The 25,264-nt window shown below is 39.6% G+C and overlaps 1 protein-coding gene across 1 annotated transcript; it reads right to left on the reverse strand.

Annotated features, from left to right (window-relative positions):
* Window positions 1–16,294: 16,294 nt before the first annotated feature.
* On the reverse strand, window positions 16,295–24,055 carry LOC307028685 (N-acetylneuraminate-9-phosphate synthase-like). The gene is made up of 6 exons (XM_079663925.1): window positions 23,844–24,055; window positions 21,956–22,171; window positions 21,778–21,877; window positions 21,343–21,497; window positions 20,694–20,960; window positions 16,295–17,160 (listed from the first exon to the last, which is right to left on the reverse strand). The coding sequence occupies exons 1-6, from the start codon at window positions 23,973–23,975 to the stop codon at window positions 16,957–16,959; spliced, it is 1,074 nt and encodes a 357-aa protein (XP_079520051.1). The 5' UTR covers window positions 23,976–24,055; the 3' UTR covers window positions 16,295–16,956.
* Between the last annotated feature and the right edge of the window lie 1,209 nt (window positions 24,056–25,264).

Raw genomic sequence — 25,264 nt, forward strand, 5'->3', positions numbered from 1 at the left:
TCTTATCACACAACAACCACCTGTTTTTCTTTATGAAAGCCATATTTGTAAATATCCAAACGCCATCGTCCCATGACAGTCCCCGAATCACCCAACCAACATAAGCTAATTGTTCTTGTGGCTTAATGGCTTCCCTGAACTTCCCTTCACCCCAAAGTCAGCTTACTAGGAATGAATACATTTTATTGATAAGCTCAAAAGGATGTTTATCTCGTTTACTGCTGGGTGACCCAAGTCTCAAGGCCTGCAGGATGTGTAGGAGATAAATCATTAATTCTACAAGACTTTAACTACATTATCTGAAAATGTATCTGGGACTTCCCCTGTTAATTGCAAGGACTATTGATAATTAACAGAGAGACCCTAGGGGCCTCTTCTTGGTATCTGCTAGGCAGAAGTCACTCAATGCAGAAATCACAAGTTTAACACACATTCTATATAAGGTGAAATTAAAATGAATATACCAGATTGAACTTTCCTGCCATAACACATTACTTTAATACTTCAAATAATTCAAATAATACTTCAGTGGCTGAATAGGACTACAGAAATTGTCGAGGCCGTTGTACGTCATTACGCCGAACACGTAAACACTCCCGCTACGTTTGTTTTCCCCAGTGTTCTGCTTGAAAGCAAGTACCCGCCTATCTTTAATATTTGTATATCTATATCTGAACATTAGAATCTGTATTTTTGAAATTTTCGTTTTTAACACCGTAGTTTTACAAATGATAGAATAATTAATTACCAGTGTTTTCCAATTTTACTCGGCAGTTCGTTACGTTAGCTAAAGCTAGCGCTACTAGTTAGCTACGCAATGGTTTGTTGCTTTGCTCCGGGTTGCAGCCACAGGTCTTCACATGAAACGTGCTTGTTCTATCGTTTCCCGGCCAATGTTTTCCAAAGGAGAGTCTGGATTCGTGTCATGAGGTAAGCTGACGTTACATTTTTGTCCATGTCACGGTGAAATGTAAATGATGGGTAGTGACTGTATCGCCGTTTTAGAGATGGCGCTGCTGAAAAGACCGCAACACAAGTAAAGATAATGAATACATCCTATTAAAACCTGTGTGGCTTATATGATAAGTCTAATTAGTACAAGCAGCACGACGTTTCACCATGTAACTAAAGATTGTAGTCAGGGAAATCAGTTTGACATATTGAACTAATAACAAATCACCTCTGGCTGGCAGAGAACTCTCTGCTCCATAGCTTCTCTTGGATGTAAAATCACATGTATATTTTACATTTATATTCAATTTAATATTCCATCCCTCACAGACTTTTGTATATATAATAACTTATATTTTGTTTTTCTTGTTATGCTGCTGCAACACAAACATTTCCCAAATTGGGATCAATACAGTAATATCTTATCTTAATTAATTAAGAAATATAACTTGTAATTAGTGTAGCAGCTGACACCTATTTTCAATATGGATTAATCTACCATTTATTTCTTTAGTTCAATTTTCATCTATAAAAATGTCAAAATAGTGAAAATGTTCACGAGACTTATCAAAGTGCAAGGTTATATCTTTAGATGTTTTGTTTTAGCCTATGTACTGTATGTCTTAATGCTCTTATATGTGACGGGGTGACTTCCACGAAACTAATATTTGATATCTTCCCAACAGATTAGCTGACAGGAAACCTAACACTCTAACAACCACAACATTGCAACATCCTCCACTGAATGCATATGTTTAGCTGCCTTTGGCTTCTTCCACTGACAGGGGGTGTCAGTGCAGCTGAAATTGTGGATGGCAAAGATGGCTCATGCAGCCGCATGACTTCATTTCCATTCTCCACGTGGGCATTCACATTTTGTGGAGAGAATTCCCTCTTCTCCTGTAGATACCTGTGGTGGTGGGATTGTTTTATTATTTAAAATATATTTACATTTGTAATGCCTTCCCAATTATCCCTTTAATTGTTTATAGCCTACTGTATGTTTATTTAATGGATATTTGTGATTTCTGGTGTGTAATATTTGTAATCTTGGGGCCTCTTCTCTTTAACGTCTACATGCTACCACTGGCTCAGATAATGAAGAACAACAAAATAAGTTACCATAGCTATGCGGATGACACACAAATGTACGTAACCATTTCACCAGGAGACTATGCTCCAATTCAAACACTGAATAAGTGCATTGAACAAATCAATGACTAGATGTGTCAGAACTTTCTCCAATTAAACAAAGATAAAACTCAGGTAATGGTTTTTGGAGCCAAGACAGGACGTTTAAAAGTTAGCGCTTAGCTTCAGTCTGCAATGTTCAAAACAACAGATAAAGCCAGAAATCTAGGTGTAGCCATGAACTCTGACCTGAGTTTCAACAGTCACATTAAAACAGTTACTAAATCAGCTTACTATCACCTAAAGAACATATCTAGGATTAAAAGACTAATGTCACAGCAGGATTTGGCAAAAATTGTCCATGCTTTTATCTTCAGTAGACTGGACTACTTCAATGGTGTCTTCACAGGTCTCACTAAAAAATATATTAGAAAGCTGCAGCTGATTCAGAACGCCGCTGCTCGAGTCCTTTCAAACACTAAGAAAGTGGATCGCATCACTCCTTTTCTGAAGTCCTTACACTGGCTTCCTTTGTGTCAAAGAATAGATTTCAAAATACTGCTGCTGTTTATAAAGCACTGAATGGTTTAGGGCCAAAATACATTTCTGACCTCCTGCTAAATGATGAACCATCCAGATCTCTCAGGTCTTCAGGGACTGGTCAGCTTTCTGTCCCCAGAGTCAGAACTAAACATGGAGAAGCAGCGTTTAGTTATTATGCTCCAAACATCTGGAACAAACTCCCAGAAACCTGCAGGTCCGCTGCAACTCTTACTACTTTTAAATCCAGGCTGAAGACTTTTCTTTTTGTCGCTGCTTTTAATTGAACTATTCATATCTTAGACTGCACTGTAACTTTTATCCATGTGTTTTTTCTTTTAATGTTTATTTTATTAGCTTTTCTTTTTAATGACTAATTTTAAATGCCATTTTCTTAATGTCTTTCATTTTTTGTAAAGCACTTTGAATTGCCTTGTGTTGAAAAGTGCTATATAAATAAACTTGCCTTGCCTTGCCTAATAAAGATTTCATGTGACACATAAAATAGATTTGTTGATGGGAATGTATGTGAATAAATTAACTCTAGGTTAACGGTACTCTTGCTATCACTACTCACCGACACTATAAACCTTGTCCCTCATGCTAGCCCTGACAACACCGGTAAGCACACCTTCATCTAGGCTGCACTGTTACGTGTCCTGACTTGTAATGGTTCTCTCCTATCTACACTCTTGTCATCTTTGTAAAACGATATCAGACTGGTAATTGACACAGCCATGACTTCTAGTTAAATTCAGTGTGGCTAAAATGAAAAGCTTTGTTAAAATATGCAAGCGCGCGAAAGTCAAAGTCAGCTTTACTGTCAAAAATTCTACATGTGTTATACATCCAGAAATATCTAAATATCGTTTCCCACAGTGTGACATGTAAACATAAAACAAAAGGGCCTAGATAAACGTGGTATACATGAAACAAAACAAAAAGGGCCTAGATAACCGGGGTATACAGTTTAAAATGTTAATATATTTAAAGTGTTCAAAGTGCAGTTTCAGTGCAAGTCAGTTGAAACGATCTTAAGTTGGCGTGACGTTGAAGTCGTGCGACTCTGCTGCTGCACTGGCTTGTAGTTCGTTTATAGCATAACGTTAGCATTTTGCTTCTGGCGACTAGATTTATGATAAAAAAATTATAAAAGTAGGGTTGACATGTGGAGATTATCCGCCTGAACAAAACGTGATCCCTCTCTTCAATGTGTGTCAACCACAGACCTTATTTCGAGCTATTTTCCAAAATCCTAAGGAGAATTTGCATTGGCTTTTGACAAAGGAACCGGAAGAAGTTTACTTCCGGGTTTTATGACGCGTCACTGCGGTTCTCTATTGCCTTGTGTTGAAAAGTGCTATATAAATAAACTTGCCTTGCCTTGCCTAATAAAGATTTCATGTGACACATAAAATGGTGTTGTTGATGGGAATGTATGTGAATAAATTAACTCTAGGTTAACGGTACTCTTGCTATCACTACTCACCGACACTATAAACCTTGTCCCTCATGCTAGCCCTGACAACACCGGTAAGCACATCTAGGCTGCACTGTTTTACGTGTCCTGACTTGTAGTGGTTCTCTCTTCTATCTACACTCTTCTTGTCATCTTTGTAAAACGATATCAGACTGGTAATTGACACAGCCATGACTTCTAGTTAAATTCAGTGTGGCTAAAATGAAAAGCTTTGTTAAAATATGCAAGCGCGCGAAAGTCAAAGTCAGATTTACTGTCAAAAATTCTACATGTGTTATACATCCAGAAATATCGAAATATCGTTTCCCACAGTGTGACATGTATACATAAAACAAAACAAAAAGGGCCTAGATAAACGGGGTACACAGTTTAAAATGTTAATATATTTAAAGTGTTCAAAGTGCAGTTTCAGTGCAAGTCAGTTGAAACGATCTTAAGTTGGCGTGACGTTGAAGTCGTGCGACCCTGCTGCTGTACTGGCTTGTAGTTCGTCTATAGCATAACGTTAGCATTTTGCTTCTGGCGACTAGATTTATGATTCAAAAATTATAAAAGTAGGGTTGACATGTGGAGATGATCCGGCTGAATAAAACGTGATCCCTATCTTAAATGTGTGTCAACCACAGACCTTATTTCGAGCTATTTTCCAAAATCCTATGGAGAATTTGCATTGGTTTTTGACAAAGGAACCGGAAGAAGTTTACTCCCGGGTTGAGAGGTGAAGTCCCTCCCCTTCCGGGAGCCTCCATGGGACCCCAGAAGCGGAAAATTATACATTGAAGTCAATGGAGAGAGAAAAGTTATCTTTTGATCCCGTTTGAATTGTGCCACGAATGACACATATCATGTTTGTCAATCTTAAACGATAATTTCCATGTAAAAAAGTGACAGTTTGTCGTAAAACTGTTGAAATATAAGACTATGAAAAATACGCAACTAGAAAGACTAGAAATCCCAAATGCATTCTGGGTCGCGTAAGTGATGTCATAGGCGATCTCCAAGACTGGTTGCGACTCGCAAAACAAAGAAGAAGAAGATCTCGCAATTAAAGCAAAGAAGAAGAAGAAGAAGAAGACTGATTTATTCCCTCCAATAAATATAAGAGATTGCTCCAATAAATTCACTTTTACAAGATGCCTGTGTGCTTTGTACCAGGTTGTAATCACAAAAGTGATCATACCACTTGCTCGTTCTATCGCTTCCCGTCTGGTGAAAGGACCAGGACCAAACATATCAGGTAATATACATGTTTTGCATGGAACATAGTCAAGTTAGACAGTAAGAGTAGTCATGATGGTAAGTATTTTGTGAAACATTTGAAGAGTAGCCTCTCGCCCCCTCCACCAGGTGCTAAGGGGGCGGGAGGTAGGCTAACGCCACATTAGCATCGGGGATATTTTCTACTTCATGCAGCCTGCACAAATGGTCAACATTGAACATTAAAATATCAGGCAGTTCAGGGAGAGTCGAAGGAAGGCAGGCAGGCAGCTTTGCATGACATTCTTCTGGACGTGTTTCATTGTGTAAAAGAGATAATTATTCAGTGTTGTTACTTTAAAGCAGTGGTCGCCAACCAGTCGATCGCGATCGACCGGTCGATCGCGAGTGTGGTGCGGGTAGATCGCGGACCGTTAAAAAAAAAGTAACAAAAGAAAGAAAAATTAAATTAAAATAATAATGTTTGAAAAATACGTTTTTAGATGTAAACCTATCATCCACCACCCCATTAGCAGGTGCCACTTGATTCACGTATATTTGAGACACCTCAATAATATAATACATTAACCGTGCTTTACGTGAACCTCATCATGACACAAGAGACGACGGCAGGACTGTAATTTCCCGTGTTCAGTGAACGCAACAGAGGCAAGACACCAGACCAATCAGAGAGTTGCACGGAAATACACGTGTGCTTGTGTCATTCAAGCTCGGCTCTGTGTGTGTGTGTGGCGATAGCGCATTTAGTGTGATAGAGAGGGAGTGAGAGAGAGAGGTACCGGTGCTAGCGGGGACCGTGATGTTAGCATCTGGTTAGCTAGCTGCACTAACGGACATGAGGAGCCTGTCAGACTGAGGGGCTCAGGTGAGCTAAAGGACTCTTGAGTGTTTAGAACCGTTTTATCACAAATTATTCAAAAGATTATTTCCGCGGCACACCTTCATATGATCATTATAGTTATACAAACAATGAGAGAATAAATGAAAAAAAGGTATGAAATAGCCTACTATATGGCCGTAAAACAAGAATACAGTTTAATGTGATTTGTAAAATATCCTTAAAGAAAAAGAAAATCTCTTTACAATTCTGTTTCATATGGGTGCTGAGAGAGGTATCCATAGATCTCTGCATGTTGCTCTCAAAGTGCACCAGATTGATGCTTTCAACTTCAATATTTAAAAAAAAATCTTCCCGGGGGAGAATCCCCCCGGACCCCCGTTGAGGTCCGCCCCCCAATAGCACTTTACCCCTTTCTATATGCCGTGAGCTGATTATGGAGCCTTCATTGTAACAGTAATTCAGACGCAATTAGCCTATATAAAAGACCTCAAATTGGAAGCATTGTCTGGGCCGTCTTTTTTCACTCAATTCTGCAATAGGTAGATCTTGCCTTTCACCTAGGCCGAGGTCGGGGATCTTGGGCTTAAAAAGGTTGGTGACCACTGCTTTAAAGTGTTGTTACTGACCTTTTCTCTTTTATTTTCTTTACCTCACCTGTAACTGCTGAGACCCTGAGGAACATGCACACTGGACTGACCTGCTCTGGCAACCTGATTTCCACTGTACGTAATAGTATTTGGTTATGGTATATTATTTATATACATCAAAGGCACAATGCACCCCCAGAGACACACATGTATTGAGTGTGATATTTTGCATTGGTCATGTGAAATCATCTTTACATACTAGAAAACTGTAGGAGCGGCAACTTGTTTTGAAATTGAATTTTTAATATCCGATAATAAAGTTGATCTGTTTTCTTTATTCTTCTCTCTTCCCAGCTCCATCCATCACCATTCTTTGTTCCTGCAGGTCCTGCTTGCTAATCAATGCTCATATGTTTTTACACAATTACAAGTCAATGTATTGTATGACATGAAGTTGTGCTTCATTCTGAGTCAATAATAAATTCATTCTGCCTTCAACTGCAAAATTATTGTGGACTGCACCGACATCCATGTAGCTGCCCCCCAGTAAGATGAACCAAGCAGGGTTGACATACTCAACATACAGCTGTGCTCTTAAGTTTACATGAAGAATTTGTGAGATATTGGTAATAACACGTTTAAATGATTATTAGTAATTAATTATATAATTGTCTCATTGTAGACGAGCAGACAGGGAGCCAGATGAGAAAAGCAGAATATGCAGCTGCCATTTTCCACATGGAAAAGAGAAATGGCCATGTGTATTTGAGTGGACAAAAGAGAAATCCCAAATACGAAAAATAAAATTATACAATTTACAGATATGTATACAAATATATATATATATATCCTATATACACCATCATGTATAATGATGGTGTATGATGTAGAAGGAAGTGTGGTAGATAACAAGTAAATATAGAGTTACATACAGATCCATGTTACAGCAAAAGATGGAATAACTAAAAAGCACGCAGTATAATAATAATTACATGCAACAATTAAATAACTGCTCAGCATCTCCACCACAATCCCAATCTGCTGTGTCCTGTTTTCCTCCCCTCTGCATAACACCCCATCACACGAAACACAACGCAGAGTCCGAGGGTGCTAAGAGTATGTTTATTTAAATGTCCTCTTCTCTACTGGCCAACACAGGGAGCATATGCTGGGTGTAGAATTTTTCCAGGAGGAGGAGATTTCCATGCCATGCAGGGTCTTTGGGGATGGGGATGATGATCGCCTCCTTCGTGGTAGCAGAGACTCCGGTCTGTGAAGTGCAGCTGTTATATAATATACAATACATTTTTGAAAAACATTTGATCAACAAAAAAGGGTTTGGTCAGGATCTAGAGTCAGTGTGGAGTTTATTAATTAATCAATGCTCTCTACATTAGGAAAACACATACCAGTGTACCAGAGGGAGTCACACACAGCTGTGCCTAGATAACCAAACAAATTGACAAAATCCTTGAATCTACACACAGCAAATAAACTCAAATGACACAACGAGATGTAAAAAGGAGATCACACATATAGTCGATATAAAACTGGCCGCTTCAATCTGAAGAGCAACTAAAACAAAACACGAGAGTGTATCTTGTTCTTGTGAACACTAATGTTATCCACAGCATACACAGAGACCACAAAGTTCTTAAGGAGAAAACTAGTTGCTAAAACAAAACACGTTAGTGTACCTTGTTTGTTAGCTAGCTGACATTAACGTTAAACATTGCACTCATATTACTCACTGAAACCTTGTAAAGCCGGTCCCGCATGCTGGCTCTTACAGAACCGACTAACTCCCCTTTCGTGTATGTACAGCTCTCAACATTCCCAGACTTGTAGTGATTCTCACCTCGTTTTATACTTTTTCGCCTCATTCTGAAAGAAACAGGTGAAATTTGTTAACGTAACGGCCATCTTTGTGATGGTGACGCGTATTGTGCGAGACCAGAGACCTGTAGTTCACTGAGCGGTTTCACACAAAAAATGTGTAACTTCACAGTTTTACGACACATTTTTATTTTTTTGACTTGCAAAATGTTCTTTTAATTTGACAAACATCATATGTGTCATTCGTGGCACAATTCAAACGGGATCGAAAGATGACTTTTCTCTCTCCATTGACTTCAATGTATAATTTTCCGCTTCCGGGCTCCCATGGGTCAGAAGTAGATGGCCGGGACTTCGACTCTCCATGCCCCTATGGTCATCATTTTTTTGCCACACACATTAAATAGGACAATACTCTGAGCATGCGCAGTGTAGTTTTTATAGTCACCGTTCACTTAGACAGTGAGAGGGAGGGCATGATCGGGTTTTGTCCCACATGGCTCTAAACAGCTCAATAGGCACACACTGTAGACACTAATTAGAAGAACACAGACTAAAACAGCAATGTACAGACAAATCAGATGATTAAACATGATCTTAAAATATATTTTATATATTTTTTAATTTATTTTTTGCATTTTTTTGTAATCATTATTTGTAATACTTTCTGCTGACACTATGGGGCTGTCGCCACTGAATACAACCACGGCACATACACAAAGAAAAGCTGCAATTTCAACATGTCCAAGCATCCTGTATCATAGCCATGCTAATAATGTTTATAATAAACCAAACCGTTTGTAAATCAGTCAAGATTTCAGCGATGTAAGAGTATTTTTGTGCAGATCACTCACCTTACAACAGCTACCATAGCGCGTACCAGAGTAGCTGTTGACTGTAGCAAGATGGCGGACGGTGAACTACGCTGGAAAATCTCCCATGAGCCATCTAGTGTTTATATATATCTATGGCCCCAAACTATGCCCCGAACGCGTCTATCGTTTTTCCAACCCAGTTTAGATCCCACTTCCGCATTACGCAAGCATCGACGCAGCGTTACGTCACAGCATCAACCTGGCGTTACATCCCTATGGTTACATCACTGCCTCACGCGGCACACCCGTGAAATCTGAATCTGACAAGCGAAATACCGTCCTTTTAAACGCCGCATAATATACAATATAATAGTGCTTCTTTGTCAATATGACTGACGACCACACTTATGCAGTGCTGAGGTAATGTTAATTCATCATTTAATACCTCCTGCAGTTGATGCAAACAGGTAAGTGGATCATGCAGTCAACTTGGGATTGTATCCTGGGACTTCAGCATTCAGCAGTCCCCTGTTCCTACCTCAGCCCTCCCACTGTCCCAGCCTTCACCTGGTGAGACATATACACCAATTAAAAGGCATGATTATTACACAGTCAACCCTTATTCAGAGTGCCTAATAAATGTTTTTGTTTTTTTTACAGTGCAGATTTTGGCGTTTTGGGCACCATCGCACATGTGTGTAAGTAACAAGTATGCTGTATAATCTGCAACAACTGTCAGGTGGTGTTATTGATTATCTTTGCAAAAAAGCCCCCACCAATATTGATTTTGAAAAATATCTTTTAATTGAAATATGGGAGCAAAAACAAAAGGGTAGAATTGATCATACCATATTATGTTATTATTGCAACTGTTTTTATTATATTGTGTTTTTTTGTTTATATATATATGTATGTGTGTGTGTACAAATGAATTCATATAAAGTGTATATATGTGAATGTGTGTATAAATGAATGAATACATCTGTGTGTATTAATGAATAAATACATGTGTGAGTATAAGTGTGTATATATATGTTTATAAATGAATAAATGTGTGTATATAAAATAGTATCATTAAATAATGCTGTCAGATAAATGAAGTACACAGTAATAGACATATAAGTGTGTGTTTATATATATATATATATGTTGATAAATGAATAAATGTGTGTATATATATATATAAAATAGTATCATTAAATAATGCTGTCAGATAAATGAAGTACACAGTAATAGTCAAGGTTATATTCAATATTCTGCACTTACACCAGCTGATAAGATATTTAAAACGTGTTTTGTTTGTCCTGAAAACGACATTTGAGGATACACACAGGCTATTTATAGATGATAAAACACCAGTAATACAATCTCAGGATGACATTTGAGGATACACACAGGCTATTCTGATATGACTGTGAAAATATTTCTTTTTCACAGTTTAGGAGCTGGGGCAGTAACTATAGTAACGCAGTGTAGGCGGAGCCGTGACATCATCTTCAATGAGCAACCGTGAGCACGAGCACCCCAGAAAAAACATCAGCCGTTAGCTGTTTGCATTCATGCTCCTCATATCTGTTCAGAAACTAGACAAAAGTTAAACAAGTACAAACCACTGACTGTCTGTGTCATGGCGAATACAGTCGCTGGTTTATTTATGTCTGTATAGGCCGTCGTGAGTGTGGACGGTCAGAGCATATAGCCTATATTGCGTTAGCTTAGCCAATCTCCATTTAGACAACAAATCAAATCAAGTTTTATTTATAAAGCACATTTTTAAACGATTTTTGGTCGAGCCAAAGTGAAGAGATAATACATTTTACAGCGTAGGTAGACCAAATGTTTGGAAATGCATGTGTATAATAAGAAGATCACGCATTTTAAAGGTTTTTCGCCTGCCGTCTGTCTGCAGACTTGTCAAAGCATTAATTCATGGTTTTTACTAACCGGTATCAGTATGTTTTTACTTCGGCATCATTTTGAAACGTGTATTACATTTAAATCACGGTCAAATATGTTCATCTTGTTGTAGTTGTAGCCCCCTTGACAGCAATTTTCTCTCTAGTTTAGCAAACTCAGCCCTGTTTGTTGGCCTCGATAGAACCACAATTTAGTCGGGCCAGAAAAAAGGTGAAAAAGTAGCCCCGGGCCAAAACTAGGCCAAGTGGAAGCGCAACCAAAAACGGGCCCCGCACGGCTCGGCACGCTTAAAGCGAGCTCCGCGCTGCAGTGGAAACGCGCCATTAGTAGCAAGCACGTTAGTTACAGGGCTGCCAACATTTGAGTTCAGCTTGGAGTGAGATTTTTTGGTGAACCGAAAAAACAAACGTTCATGTGTGCAGTGTTACAAATGCATTGAACATGTACAAACTACGGTTTCCCATTAATGTACCGGGCGCTACAGTGGAATACGCACATACACAGTGTACCCGCGACTCTTACAATGAAGGCTCGATGATCAGCTCACAGGTAAAAAAAGTGCTATTTTATAAGTGGTGGGGGGGGGGGGGCGAGGGTCCTCACCTCCTCAAGGGGGGTCCGGGGGCATGCTCCGCTGGGAAGATTTTATTTTTTTTAATATTGAAGTTAAATGCATCACAGTTCTGTTTCATATGGGTGTTGAGAGATATATCCATAGATCTCTTCATTTTGCTCTCAAAGTGCACCAGGTTGATGCTTTTAACTTCAATATTTAAAAATAAATCTCCCCGGACCCCCCTATGTGAGGTCCACACACCACCTATAAAAATAGCACTTTACCCCTGCTTACACCTATATGCCGTGAGCTGATTATCGAGCATCCATTGTAACAGTTGCGGGTACGTTGTGTATATGAGTGGGGATTGTTGCAGTAGAAAATTCCACTGTATCGACCGGTACATTAATGGGAAACCCTAAATGTTTGAGCACCCTCTATGAAACGTCAAGCTACCCCACAGCACCCCCAAAATAAATTTCTGGCGCCGCCACTGAGCCTGACTTGTGTTGGGGGGGCCCGACTTTTTTTTTTCTCCAAAGAGGGGGCCTGACAGAAAAAGTTTGAGAACCACTGGTCTAAACAGAGAATCCCTTACCTCACTGAGCTGTAGTTATCTCTCTCAGTCTGACAGGACAGAGCTCTCCCTCTCCTTGTTTTAGAAACAGCTTTTAATATCCGTTAGCGCAGCTAGCCAACCAGATGCTAACAACAACAATGCAAATAGTGAGTTTGGTAGAAATATACTGTATAATAGTAAAGTTATTCAAGATAATGGCATATTTATTGAAGATTTTACATTATAAATATTCCCCAAAATTATTCAAAAGCATATTCTTCCAAACTCCTTGTTATGACCACCAGGAGACGATGTGTGTGGTGAGTTTGGTAGTAATATACTGTATAATAGTGAATATTATTGTATTCTCTTTTTTCAGAGTTGCACTTTGCAGACGGTCCCTGAGCACTCGTTTCTTTTCCGGCTGCGGATAGAGACCAATGTAATGTGTCCAGCTCGGAGGACGGCGCGTATTGGCTTTTTTTTAAATCAAAATGTGATTGTAGTTCGTTGTCCTTACCACGGTACTTAGGAGACGTCATTTGTGTCTGAATAACTATTTTTTTCATGAGTTATTGATCCGTGAAATCAGAATCTCCCAGTATCGTTCCAACTTTACTGAACTAAGCCAGAAGAACGTCTCATTTCGTAGACCGCTCGGTTTGCTGTTCCTTCACTTTATTTTTATATTTATACATTTATTTTGGACGAAGATTTAGCGTGAGGAAAGGCATGTGTGGCGTGAGTGTGTGAGATATGGGTTGTTAATTGCATGACTGTCACGCTCAATGCGTGAGTGTTGGCAGCCCTGTTAGTTAGCATTACAGCGTTAGGCTTGCCATTTTTATTAGCCTTAACATGGAGTAACATTAAGTAACCCGAAATGTTAAACAGTAAGAGTAGTAGTCATATTTCGTGAACCCTTTGAAGAGTACTGTCACACCGGTGTGATCATTCTATAATACACCATTTAAGCCCGGGGGAGAAATGCTAACGCTTACGCTACATTAGCATCGGCGATCTTTTTCTACTTCATGCTATCTGCACAAATGGTTGACATTAAACATTAAAAAGACCAGGCAGTTCCGAGAGAATCAAAGGAAGGCAGGCAGGCAGGCAGCTTTGCATGACATTCTTCTGGACGTGGTGATAGTGAGGGTAGTCAATCCCTTTTTTAGCAAGACAGTAGTGATGACCATCTTGGTGACGTGTGTTGTTGTGGGAGACCAGAGATGTAGTTCATTCAGCGTTTCACACAAAAAAACGTGTTACTTCACAGTTTTACTGACAAAATTATCTTTTAAATTGACAAACATCATATGTGTAATTCGTGGCACAATTCAAACAGGATCGAAAGATAATCTTTCTCTCTCCATTGACTTCAATACATAATTTTTCCGAAATAAGGTCCCATGGAGGTCCACCGGAAGGGGAGGAACCTCGCCACTGTATGCTACCCCGACGGTCGGTTGTTATTGTCAATATTAATATAATTATGATTTATTTTTTAACAGTCTTGTTGCCCCAGCTGGTCGACACCTGTTTTAGCAGAAACAAAGGCTACATTAAATCAATGTTAATCCATGTGTGTGGATCCGAGTCCTGACGGGTGACCCGCAAAAAAAGTGATTCGTGGGTGGTATTTTTTCAAACGCTTTTTTCCGGGTTCGGTTCTGGGTAAAACAAAGATGATGCGGGTCGGGTCGCGGTTGTTGCATAATAAATATATTAAAATAATAATAATTTAGTTTAATGTTTAAATCCTCAGACCTCTCCCCCGCGGGACCCCGCATTATCATAACCTCTGCAACACATCAATATGCTGCTGAGCACGCCACATTCGAAATGGCTGAGGTGAAGCTCTCTAGCGGAGAATACAGCATTTTCCAACACTTCCTCAAGAGCGAAATCCAACGTCTGGGAGGCTTTTGGTGTCCTCCTAGATGCAGAAAATAACCAACATCCCACGCTTTTTTAGACAAATATCATTGCAACAGCGTGTGTTAATAATTGCACGTTTTCACTGCTCATATATATGCGCGTTCGGGTCGGGTTGCGGATCTTGTGCCGACGGGTCGGGTCGGGTTGCGGAACTAATTGGCAATATGTGCGGGTAGCGGGCGGGTTCGGTATTGCACGTCGCGGGGCGGGAGCGGGTCTTGAAAATCAGACCCGCGCAGGACTCTGGTGTGGATTAACGGACGTGACGTTGTGCGATTGCGTTGCCAGGCAACAGCTTCGGTTCATGTAGATTTACAAACTCTTCAACTAGAACCGTAGTTATATTTAAAAACATTTTAGAAGGCCTCATGAAATACTTGAATGTAAATCAAAATGTTAATGTGAAGGAATGTGTGTATAACAAAATAAATCCGTCATTAACAATACCGGAAACAGACGTAGGCAAGATCCCAGCTCGGTGATTCGATGGCTTAGCCGCAATGCACGTTGGGAAATGGTGTTTATGCAATGTGATATCCTCAGAAATGGCTGAGGTGGTAATAATCTCTGAAATATTTATTTAATTTCTCTAAGTGACAATCTACTTCCAAATGAGCGAGATCTCAGAAAAAGTCATGTTCGCAACACTTGCAGTTAGAGCTCATCGCCATAGTTGCCACAAAAGGGAACAAAAACTTTAAGGATATTTGAGTGTTAACCTTCATTAATTGTTGAAACTAATTTCATTGGTATTGCTGAATATTTGAAAAACCCTCCTTGCTGCTTTCTTGAAATACAATACATTTGACAATAGGAAATAAGTTACACTTTTAGACTTTAACTTCGATGCACACAGAAGTGGATAAATTAGACTCAATCAAATTTCGTACAAAGAGAGCAGTCGACATAAACACTTTGCTGTTTTGGTTGTTGGTGTTCTATAGGTTGAGCACCCAACTGAAACTCAGTGAGAGGGATCACACCTGTTTCCTCTTAAGGCTGAAACATTTTGTATTTAAGATGGAGGAAGTGTTCCTCAATACTTTAGTGTCAGTCTTACCAACTAAGTTCGTAAACCGAGAGGCTTTTTGTTTGTAAGTAAAGCATCTAGCTCCTAAGAGAAGATGCTAGATTCTAGCATTGTTCAATTTGTGTTCGGTTTAGTATATTTAACATTAACACCTGCAATAACAAATAGGTTCCTACATCTGCAGATGGTGTTTACACTAAAACAGCGTCAGACTCACTCGACTGATCCACATCCAGAACATCAGATTACAGGACTTTATTATTCTGAAACAGAATTTATAGTGTTATAGACTTTGAAAGGTTCAGATATGGCTTATAGTTAATAATTGCTTTATTTCTACCTTGTTTAATGTTTATTGTGACCATTTCAGTGTTGTCGACCACAATGATCTTACTGGAATTACATTTCTTATCAGGGGTGATTTAACAGTAGAAACAGACCTTACTTTGTCCGATACTCTGAGAGAACACTGCAAGACTAGAACCAGATGTTGTTGTGCACCCTTAAAAAAAATATATTGCTTCTTGCAATTATTATTTATTTACTTGCATTATTATCTTGACAATATTTTGAATGCCGATGTATCTCAGGACATTTGTATTCATTTATTTATTTAACGAGGGACAATGCACATTAATCAACATGAGCACCGGAGTCCATAATTGAAATGTGCCGGATTAGCCATAGAGGCTAATTTCCATCTGCAGTCTACATTTTAAAACATTTGCGCAATACACAAATTATAGCATGCTATGCCAATTTCCAGATAATTACTTCACATCTATAAAAACAAACCTATCATGTCAAAGAGAGTACACCATGAATGTGGAACGCACAGAGCTGATCTGAGCATCAAAGCAACATTTGAAAGACAACCAAAGTGGAAAAGGTGGAAGTTCTGGCAACATTTATTTATTTTCTGCACATCATAGATCTCAGATTTTGTCAAGTAAAGTGTAAATATCCTACATCTTGCAACTGTGATTAGAGGCGTTGTTGGTGTCAGCATAAAGACTGAAGAAGCAAAAGAAGGTTCATATTGAGAGAAGAAATTCAGCCGTGTCCCGGATGTGTACATATTTCTTCTTTTGGTTTTGTTTAGTTTCTGGCTCCAGTAGTCTTACTTTAAAACATTTTTACAAATACAAACTTTGCTTGACATCACACAATTAAAATGACTGAGTTGTTACGAGAAAAAATACACCTAATATTTGGCAAACTGGGTTTTTCTTCATACTGTTGTGAAATGGGGAGCTTTGTGTGTTCAATCTTAATTTGATGTCTTCAGTGAGGGCTAAAACTATAGTGCAACATTTGTAAAATAACAGCCTGTTGATCCAGATAGATAGTATATTATATAAAGGCAGCTTTTTGTAAAAATGTAAAAGCTTTAAAAATGTGTAATTATGCAGGTAGTTACTGATCCTCCATCACTTTAATGTCAGGAACCTAAGCAGCAATAAGCTAATTGACCATTGCACAAGCTCCTTCTGAAGTAGCCCCAGATCAAATTGATTATATTGCCATTTTCAACCCACTTCAAATCTTCCATCCTCAGCACTTCTTGCAGTAACCCACCACCACCTCTGGCAAGACGCTGTCGTCCTCCTCCATTTCCTCCGTCACGGTCTTACCGACCAGCTGGAAGATGTCCTCGGCAGCGACGCCCATAGGCTCGGCCACTTTCACCGTCAACATGTCCAGAGTCAGGACCGTTCCCCTGGGGATCTTTACCTTCGCCACCACAGACTTACCAAGCTGGAAGACAAGGAACAACACTCTTATTGTTATCATGGCCAAGGTTGAAGGAAAAATATGAAAAGTAACATCTCCAATGTTTTTCTACAAGTTTTCCTCAATCGTTTTACAAACAAATGCCTTTCTACCAAATTAAGTTTTCTGATGTGTTCTTTTTAAATATGCAAATGAGGAATTATCTTTTCAATAATTTATCAATTTGCATACATTTCCAGAGCACAAATCTAAAAATATAATATAGCCAGGCGAAAATAGCCCGTTTCATTTTGTCTACATATAAGATGTTTTTTTTAACGGAGGAAATTTGGGATATGTCTTTTCATTGCTCCATAAATCCGAAAATACTTCCATTTTCAATGTTTTATCTGGAATAAATTATGTTACATAAATCAGGCTTTAAACAGTATATGAAGAAAACTGTCTTTAAAAAACCATGAGGATTGGAAATACACTGACACTGTTAAGTTTGGTGTATATTAGGCCCCAGCCACACAAGGACGATAACGGTCATATCCGCTACAGTTCTCTATCATATAGACGGTTCGGCCACACGAGGCCGATAACGGTGATATCCGCTACAGTTCTCTATCGTATAGACCAGGGGTCGGCAACCCCTGGCACGCGTGCCAGCATTGGCACCATAACCAGTGGCACACTAGGAATAAGTGGAATAAGTTTGCAAAATATTTAAATTGTATTTTCGGATCCTGAACGAGACCGCCGCCAGAGCGCGTCTCCCCGTTACCTGCAGAAGGAAGCTATGCACGCAACGCAGCCCCGCTCTCTTTAACTCCAGGAGACTTTCTGCCGCTTTCCTCCGTGGTGCAGTGCTGATCGTTTCACCACGGAGGAAAGCACTTCACAAATTGCAGTACCCATAAGGAGCTGAACAAATTCCGCAGTCCGGCCCTGATTGACGCATGACAACAAATATGGTCTCTTTATTTCCCCCTCAAAATGCACCAGATTGATATATCTGACTTCAATATTTTAAAGAAAATGTTCCCGGGGGAGCATACCCCCGGACCCCCCTAGAGGGTGACAGGTCCACTCCCCACTTATAAAAATAGCACTTTACCACTGCACCCCCTCTAATCTCAGATGCACCCTCAGTCATTTTGTTTAAGTACAGTGAGCCTTTCTAAAATATACAGTAAAGAGAGAAACCCACCAGCCTTATAGGATATATGACTTTGAGCCAAATACTTGTTTTTGGGCTGTATAAATAAATTGACTTGAAACAGTTGCTGATTTAGAGTACTGGCACCTTTTTTATTCCAATTCAAGCACTGATTATATAGAGTCATTATCAATTTGTTTTAAAGCTCAATAAATAACAAAGAAGACCTTTGACCGGCACTTTTCTAATTTTGTCCGGAAGATTTAAACTTTAATGGACATGTTGACCGGCGGAAAAAAATCGAACTGAAACTCTGCCGCACGGTCCCCTCATCCCATGGAAGAGGCGGAGAGGTGGGTGTTTTTCATCTGCTGGTGGACTACTGGAGAGATATACAGCAGGAGAAAACGCTTGCCTCGGTGAGGGAGAAAAAGAGCCAGAGCGTCCACAGAGGCATACAGGACTGTCTCAGAAAATTAGAATATTGTGATAAAGTTCTTTATTTTCTGTAATGCAATTAAAAAAACAAAAATGTCATACATTCTGGATTCATTACAAATCAACTGAAATATTGCAAGCCTTTTATTATTTTAATATTGCTGATTATGGCATACAGCTTAAGAAAACTCAAAAATCCTATCTCAAAAAATTAGAATAGTTCCTCAGACCAAGTAAAAAAAAAAGATTTATAACAGCAAAACACAATCAAACATTTGAAAATGTCCATTAATGCACTCAGTACTTGGTTGGGAATCCTTTTGCACGGATTACTGCATCAATGCGGCGTGGCATGGAGGCAATCAGCCTGTGGCATTGCTGAGGTGTTATGGATGCCCAGGATGCTTCAATAGCGGCCTTTAGCTCATTAGCATTGTTGGGTCTGGTGTCTTTCAGCTTCTTCTTCACAATACCCCACATATTCTCTATGGGGTTCAGGTCAGGGGAATTTGCAGGCCAATCGAGGACAGTAATGCCATGGTCAGTACACCAGTTACTGGTGGTTTTGGCACTGTGGGCAGGTGCCAGATCATGCTGGAAAATGAATTCCTCATCTCCATAGAGCTTTTCAGCAGACGGAAGCATGTAGTGCTCTAAAATCTCTTGGTACACAGCTGCATTTACTCTGGGCTTGATGAAACACAGTGGACCAACACCAGCAGCTGACATGGCTCCCCAAACCATCGCTGACTGTGGGAACTTCACACTGGATTTCAAGCAACTTGGATTTTGCTCCTCTCCAGCCTTTCTCCAGACTCTGGCGCCTTGACTTCCAAATGAAATACAAAACTTGCTTTCGTCTGAAAAGAGGACTTTGGACCACTGTGCAACTGTCCAGTGCTTCTTTTCCTTAGCCCAAGTCAGACGCCTCTTCCGTTGTCTTGAGTTCAGAAGTGGCTTGACCATGGGAATACGGCTATTGTAGCCCATTTCCCGGACACGTCTGTGAACAGTGACTTTTGATACCTGGACTCCAGCTTCAGTCCACTGTCTTTGAAGCTCCCCCAAATTCTGGAAGCGACTCTTCTTCACAATGCTGTTAAGGCTGCGGTCATCTCTCTTGGTTGTGCAGCGTTTCCTGCCACATTTCCCCCTTCCAACAGACTTTTTGTGGATGTGCTTTGAAACTGCACTCTGTGAACAGCTTGCTCTTTGAGAAATTTCTTTTTGTGTCTTACCCTCCTGATGGAGGGTGTCAATGACGGTCCTCTGGACAGCAGTCAGATCAGCAGTCTTCCCCATACTTGTGATTTAGTTTACTGAACCAAGCTGAGTGTTTTTCAAGGCTCAGGAAACCCTTGCAGGTGTTTCGAGTTAATTAGACGATTCAAGTGATTCGTTGAACACCCTACTAGTATACTTTTTCATGATATTCTAATATTTAGAGATAGGATATTTGAGTTTTCTTAAGCTGTATGCCATAATCAGCAATATTAAAATAATAAAAGGCTTGCAATATTTCAGTTGATTTGTAATGAATCCAGAATGTATGACATTTTTGTTTTTTTTAAATTGCATTACAGAAGATAAAGAACTTTATCACAATATTCTAATTTTCTGAGACAGTCCTGTATGTACTACAGCGTCTCCAGCGCTTTCGAGTGGTCTTGCGTGAACGGACAAGTTTCTGGAGCCTATTGCGTGTGGACGGAAGACTTTTTTGATATCGATTTCGGTCCGTTTGCGCTCGTGTGGCTCCAGCCTTAGTTCTATTGAAGTTGAGATATCTGCTTTTCGAAAAGGACAAAAAATGTTGTATCACTTTTATGAAATGTTATGTTAAATATGCAATTATGTCCTTATCTCATGCTAGCTTGTGACTAATTTAAGTGAAATCTATTGTTGCAAATAGAAAAAGTTTGTAAAATAAACACCTTAATGCTTATTGTGCATGCTTTTCTTGATGATAACTCACCTTGTCGTGGCACGCCTTCTCACAGGGTAACATAGTCTTGATGCCGGTCCCCATGGCCCTCTCCACCAGTCGGATGGAACGCACCAGCTCGGTCAGCTCACTGGGCACCAGCGAGGCTTCATGGTCATTTCCTTTCCACTTCTTATCCAAAGTAACATGTCGCTCGACGACCTTTGCCCCCATAGCTACGGCCGCAACTGATATACTGATCCCAGTCTCGTGGCCAGAATACCCAATAGGAATATCTGGAAATTCCTTCTTGTATTCCTGTGGTGAATGGTACAAATGTGACTCATAAATCTTTGCTCTTTGATTTTGGTTAACAAACATTGTTAGCTTAGCATTAAGACTGGAAACAATGGTGTACAAATAGCAGGACAGTGACAAGAAAAGTAAAAATATCTGCTTACCATCAACTCAAGGTCAATAATCAACACTTTATACCCATTTTGTCAATACAAAAAACAAATATACAGATATGAGAGAGATCTTGAGGAATCTATCTTTTGGAAAAATAGATCATTTTTAAAGTAGTTCTTAATGCAGTAATAATATCTGATCTGATTTAAATATATTTAATAATGTGTTGTTTTGTGCCAACCGTTTCATAAAAGTAATACTATTAATAGTAAAAATCAATTCTTCCCACCGCTAGAACTCTGAGGTTGACATCTTCAGGGTCCAGAGGGTAGGCGCTGGTGCACTGCAGGAAGGTAAAGTTAGGGTTGTGCTCCTTCAATGTTTGGTAGACCCGACGCATCGTCTCCATGCTCTGCATCCCACTGGACACTACCATGGGCCGTCCTGACACAGACAACATAAGCTTGGTAAACATCTTAGCTAACATGGGCAGAAGGCTAAATGCCTTCAGGAATCCCTGTAGTTCAGAACCAAGCTTGTTTCACTTTAATCACAGTTTTAACTCATTTCTACAAAGATAGGCATTTGTACAAATGTTCAGCTTATTTAATCTTTTTAGATATGGCTTACATGTAATAGTTATTAAATGCACAGTTTTCTTTAATTCACCATTAAATACATCTCACATGTATTAATTTCCCCAGATGTAAAGGTCCAGTCTCACCTTTCTTGGCACACTTCTCCAGATAGGGGAAGTTGTTGGCGTCTAAAGAGGCAACTTTGAAGAAAGGCACATTGATCTCATCGAGGAACTCCACTGCCATCTAAAGAAAATAAAAGTCATTATTAAACTTAAACCTGATTAAAATGTCTTAAGGCTTCATCAAAACTGTCTTTCTTACCTCGTCCATCCCAGAGGCGGTGAAAAAGATCCCCACCTCCTCTGCATACTTCTGCAGCTCCCTGTACTGCTCGTGGCTGAACTCTAGGTGGCGCTTGTGATCACCATAAGTTCTTCCCCAGGAGTTTTTGGAAGTATAAAGGCGCTCCAAGGCTTGCTTGTTGAATTTGTGCTCCAATTCACTCTTCTGGAATTTGGCACAATCAGCACCACAGTCCTGTGAAGGTTGATACAATCGTGTTCAATTAATACACTTTCATTATTTAATCCTTTTTAATCAATTGCTGGTGTAAACACGAGATAAACATGCAAAAATGACGGTAATGTGTCTTTCTAAAATAAAGCATAGTATTCCAATTTACATCAAAGTTGAATACAAATCCCAATATATTAATAATGAACAAATAGGTTTCCTAGAGTTGAAAAGGAACGGTTTTTTAATGAAAAAATTGTCAAGAAATAAAGAAAATCTTATGAACTCAACACAATAACTCACAACCGTGTCTCTATTTCATCTGTCAATGGTGTAAAAATGCGTAGTTATTTTAAGGAAATGTTGAGGAAATAATGAATAAATGACGGCTTCTACCACCACTCCTTAAAGTGACAGCCAATAAAAAGTCAAGCCAAACCCCATTGACAAATCTGTCAATTCAACATTCTACAATTACACTATGTCTTTCTACAAACACCCTTTTGGAGATACTTGTACACTAGTCCATCAATTACTACATTTCATATGAACTATTAATACAAGTTTTAAAATCTTAATACACGTAGGCCTACTGACAAGTAAATATTCAATTCAAAGTAAAGATTCAGACCAGGAAGTCGTGACGACCAAAAGCTTAGCCTTGTGTGTGCTGTTAGTTCAGAGATGCCTGTTTCCTTGCTGTTTACGATAATAACACCTGAATGCAAGTATGGATGTTCAGAATTTAGCGACACATTTCAACATGGGCGTCGCAGCCATTAGGCTATATGAGGGTGGGACAAGTCCCCCCCACCTTTTAAAATGATTAGTTTGGACACCCCCACTTGCAGAAAGTCCGTGCATCGGTCCATCCACTCGCTCTTTGTAGAGCTCTGTGTCAGTGCTTCATTATCAAATCCATTCCACTTGCATATTGTGAGAATGCCCAAATCAATGAAATGCCGTATCATGTTTTCACTGCTACTTTGTACCAAGGCAGATTCTCAGAGCCGTACATATGAGCCGTACACATGCTGCGTTTTTTGTGTAGCTGTATTTTTAGTTGTAAAATTATGCGCACCAGTTTCCACGCGAGGTTCCGGCACTAACAGTTCACGAGCGTGCTCCACTAGCACCCGGATATAAGTTGCTGTTATTAAAGCGGTGGAGGGAGAGCCCTCCCCTGCCAGACTGAGAGGCTGATAAATACAACTCAGTGAGGTAAAGGGCTCTCTGAGTGTTTAGATAGTTCACTTTAGTCTAAGTAGTGGGTCTCAAACGGTTTGGTAATCATTTATGTAAGTATTTCCAAGGCACACTTTTATATGATCATTATGGTTTTAAAAAAATAAGAGAATAACAGGTATGAAATAATTCCAACTCATACTATAGGACAGTAACACAAAAATACAGTTTAAAAGGGGAGTGATTTGTAAAAATATGAATAAAGAAAAAGTAAATCTGTTTACAGTTCTGTTTCACATGGGTATTGATGAGAGATATATCCATAGATGTAGTCCCTAATGTTGCTCTCAAAGTGCAGCAGATTGATGCATTTAACTTCAACATTTAAAAAAAATCTTCACGAGGGAGCCCCCTAGAGGAGGTTAGGTCCACCACCTGCCCACACCCCCTGTCAAATTGTCCAACCCACATTGAGGATGCTTCCTACGCCCATGCATTTCAATAGTCATACCTTTGCCATTTTTATCATTTTCTTGGCGATCTCCATGTCTCCCTGGTGGTTTTGTCCAATCTCAGCAATGATGAAGCAAGGGTTACTTCCTCCGATCATTCTACCGGGACACAGCTCGAACTTTAAAGGCATTTTGACCACAAAGAGGTAAAAACTAAACAAGTGAAAGTAGCGTAGTAGTCTAGTGGAGAGCAGGATGAGAAGTAGGCGGTTGCTGCCTGTGACCTGAGCTATTAAAGCGCTGCACCACCCGGATGTGGGAGGTCCACATTGTGGGCAGTGGCGGAGCTGGGGGTTGGCTGGGGGTGGCCACCCCCAGCTGAATCCTGGCCAGCCTATTGGCCTCCCCAAACACCCTCGCCACAGGGGCAGAACTATTTTTAAAACATTAAGAAAAAAAAAGGTTTTAGTAACCTTTCATCATTCATCAAGAATTAACATTAATAGAACGTTTTATTGATAATGTGCTCACTAAACTTACAATTCATTTAACTTATTTTCTTCCAAAAGTTAATTATCCAAAGCCTCTAGTTTGTACACCCCCTTCTATTTACATGTAATGGTTTGGTCCCGCCTCCGGCACTTTCTAGCAGAGAGTGAGAGCATGTGAGGAGCAGGGATGCTAGTACTTACGTGTGTTGTATTATACCATGTCTCAACGACTAACAAAGTCAGGCTTTCAAAAAGAAAAGAAAGGAGAGAAAGACAAGAGAGAGGGTCTAAAGGGCGACAGTATATCACCCAGTTTTTCAAAAGAAAAGGTGGGTGTGATCCATGAGTGGTGGAAATGAGTCTGTTAGCTAAGCATAGTCCATTTTAAATAATAATTGTATAATTCTGTAATAATTCTACTGCAGCAGAATGTTGCACGTCTTCACAGAGTTATATTTTCACAGCTCACTGTCAGTAAATATTGTGCAGTTAGTTTTGGACTACAAAATAGATGCAAGCCTGTACAGGTAGAGTTATTTAAAGCATAAATGAGTTGATTGGGTTCTGGAGGTGTGGTTACAGCAATTGTGCTTGGTTGGCGTGGCCTGGGCCTGGTGGTGGGGCCCAATGTGATATATTTTCATTGGGCCCAAAATCCCTGGCGGCGCCCCTGGTTGTGTGAGTGTATGGCAAGAGGGCAGGACCTATAAACACATTTACTACCCAATAGCATTGTGAGGCTGAACAAAAGGACCTTTTGACTATGTAAATGTAGTCTTTTAAAAAGACAAAATTAAAACCGGGGGCCTTACAGGGTTAAGGGCTATTGTTTATTGTTATTTACTTTTAGATGTTTATTCTTAACCAATAATTGAATTTAAAAACTCTTATTTAAATGATGTGTATGTGTCTCTGTTTTCCTGATGATACACTGAGAGAATGAGCTCATAGGGCTGCTGATCACCATAAGCTAAACAGTCTGTATATTG

This window comes from Notothenia rossii (genome assembly GCF_949606895.1).
Source record: "Notothenia rossii genome assembly, chromosome: 1".
NCBI classification, from domain to species: domain Eukaryota; kingdom Metazoa; phylum Chordata; class Actinopteri; order Perciformes; family Nototheniidae; genus Notothenia; species Notothenia rossii.

Bases quoted from the DNA above. Each gene is read 5' to 3' on its own strand.
- LOC307028685 (XM_079663925.1), bottom strand. From the start codon at position 23,975: ATGCCTTTAAAGTTCGAGCTGTGTCCCGGTAGAATGATCGGAGGAAGT. The intron at 21,878-21,955 runs GTAAGAAAGACA...TATTTTCTTTAG, and splicing joins CCGCCTCTGGGATGGACGAG to ATGGCAGTGGAGTTCCTCGA. The intron at 21,498-21,777 runs GTGAGACTGGAC...TGTCTGTGTCAG, and splicing joins GGAGAAGTGTGCCAAGAAAG to GACGGCCCATGGTAGTGTCC.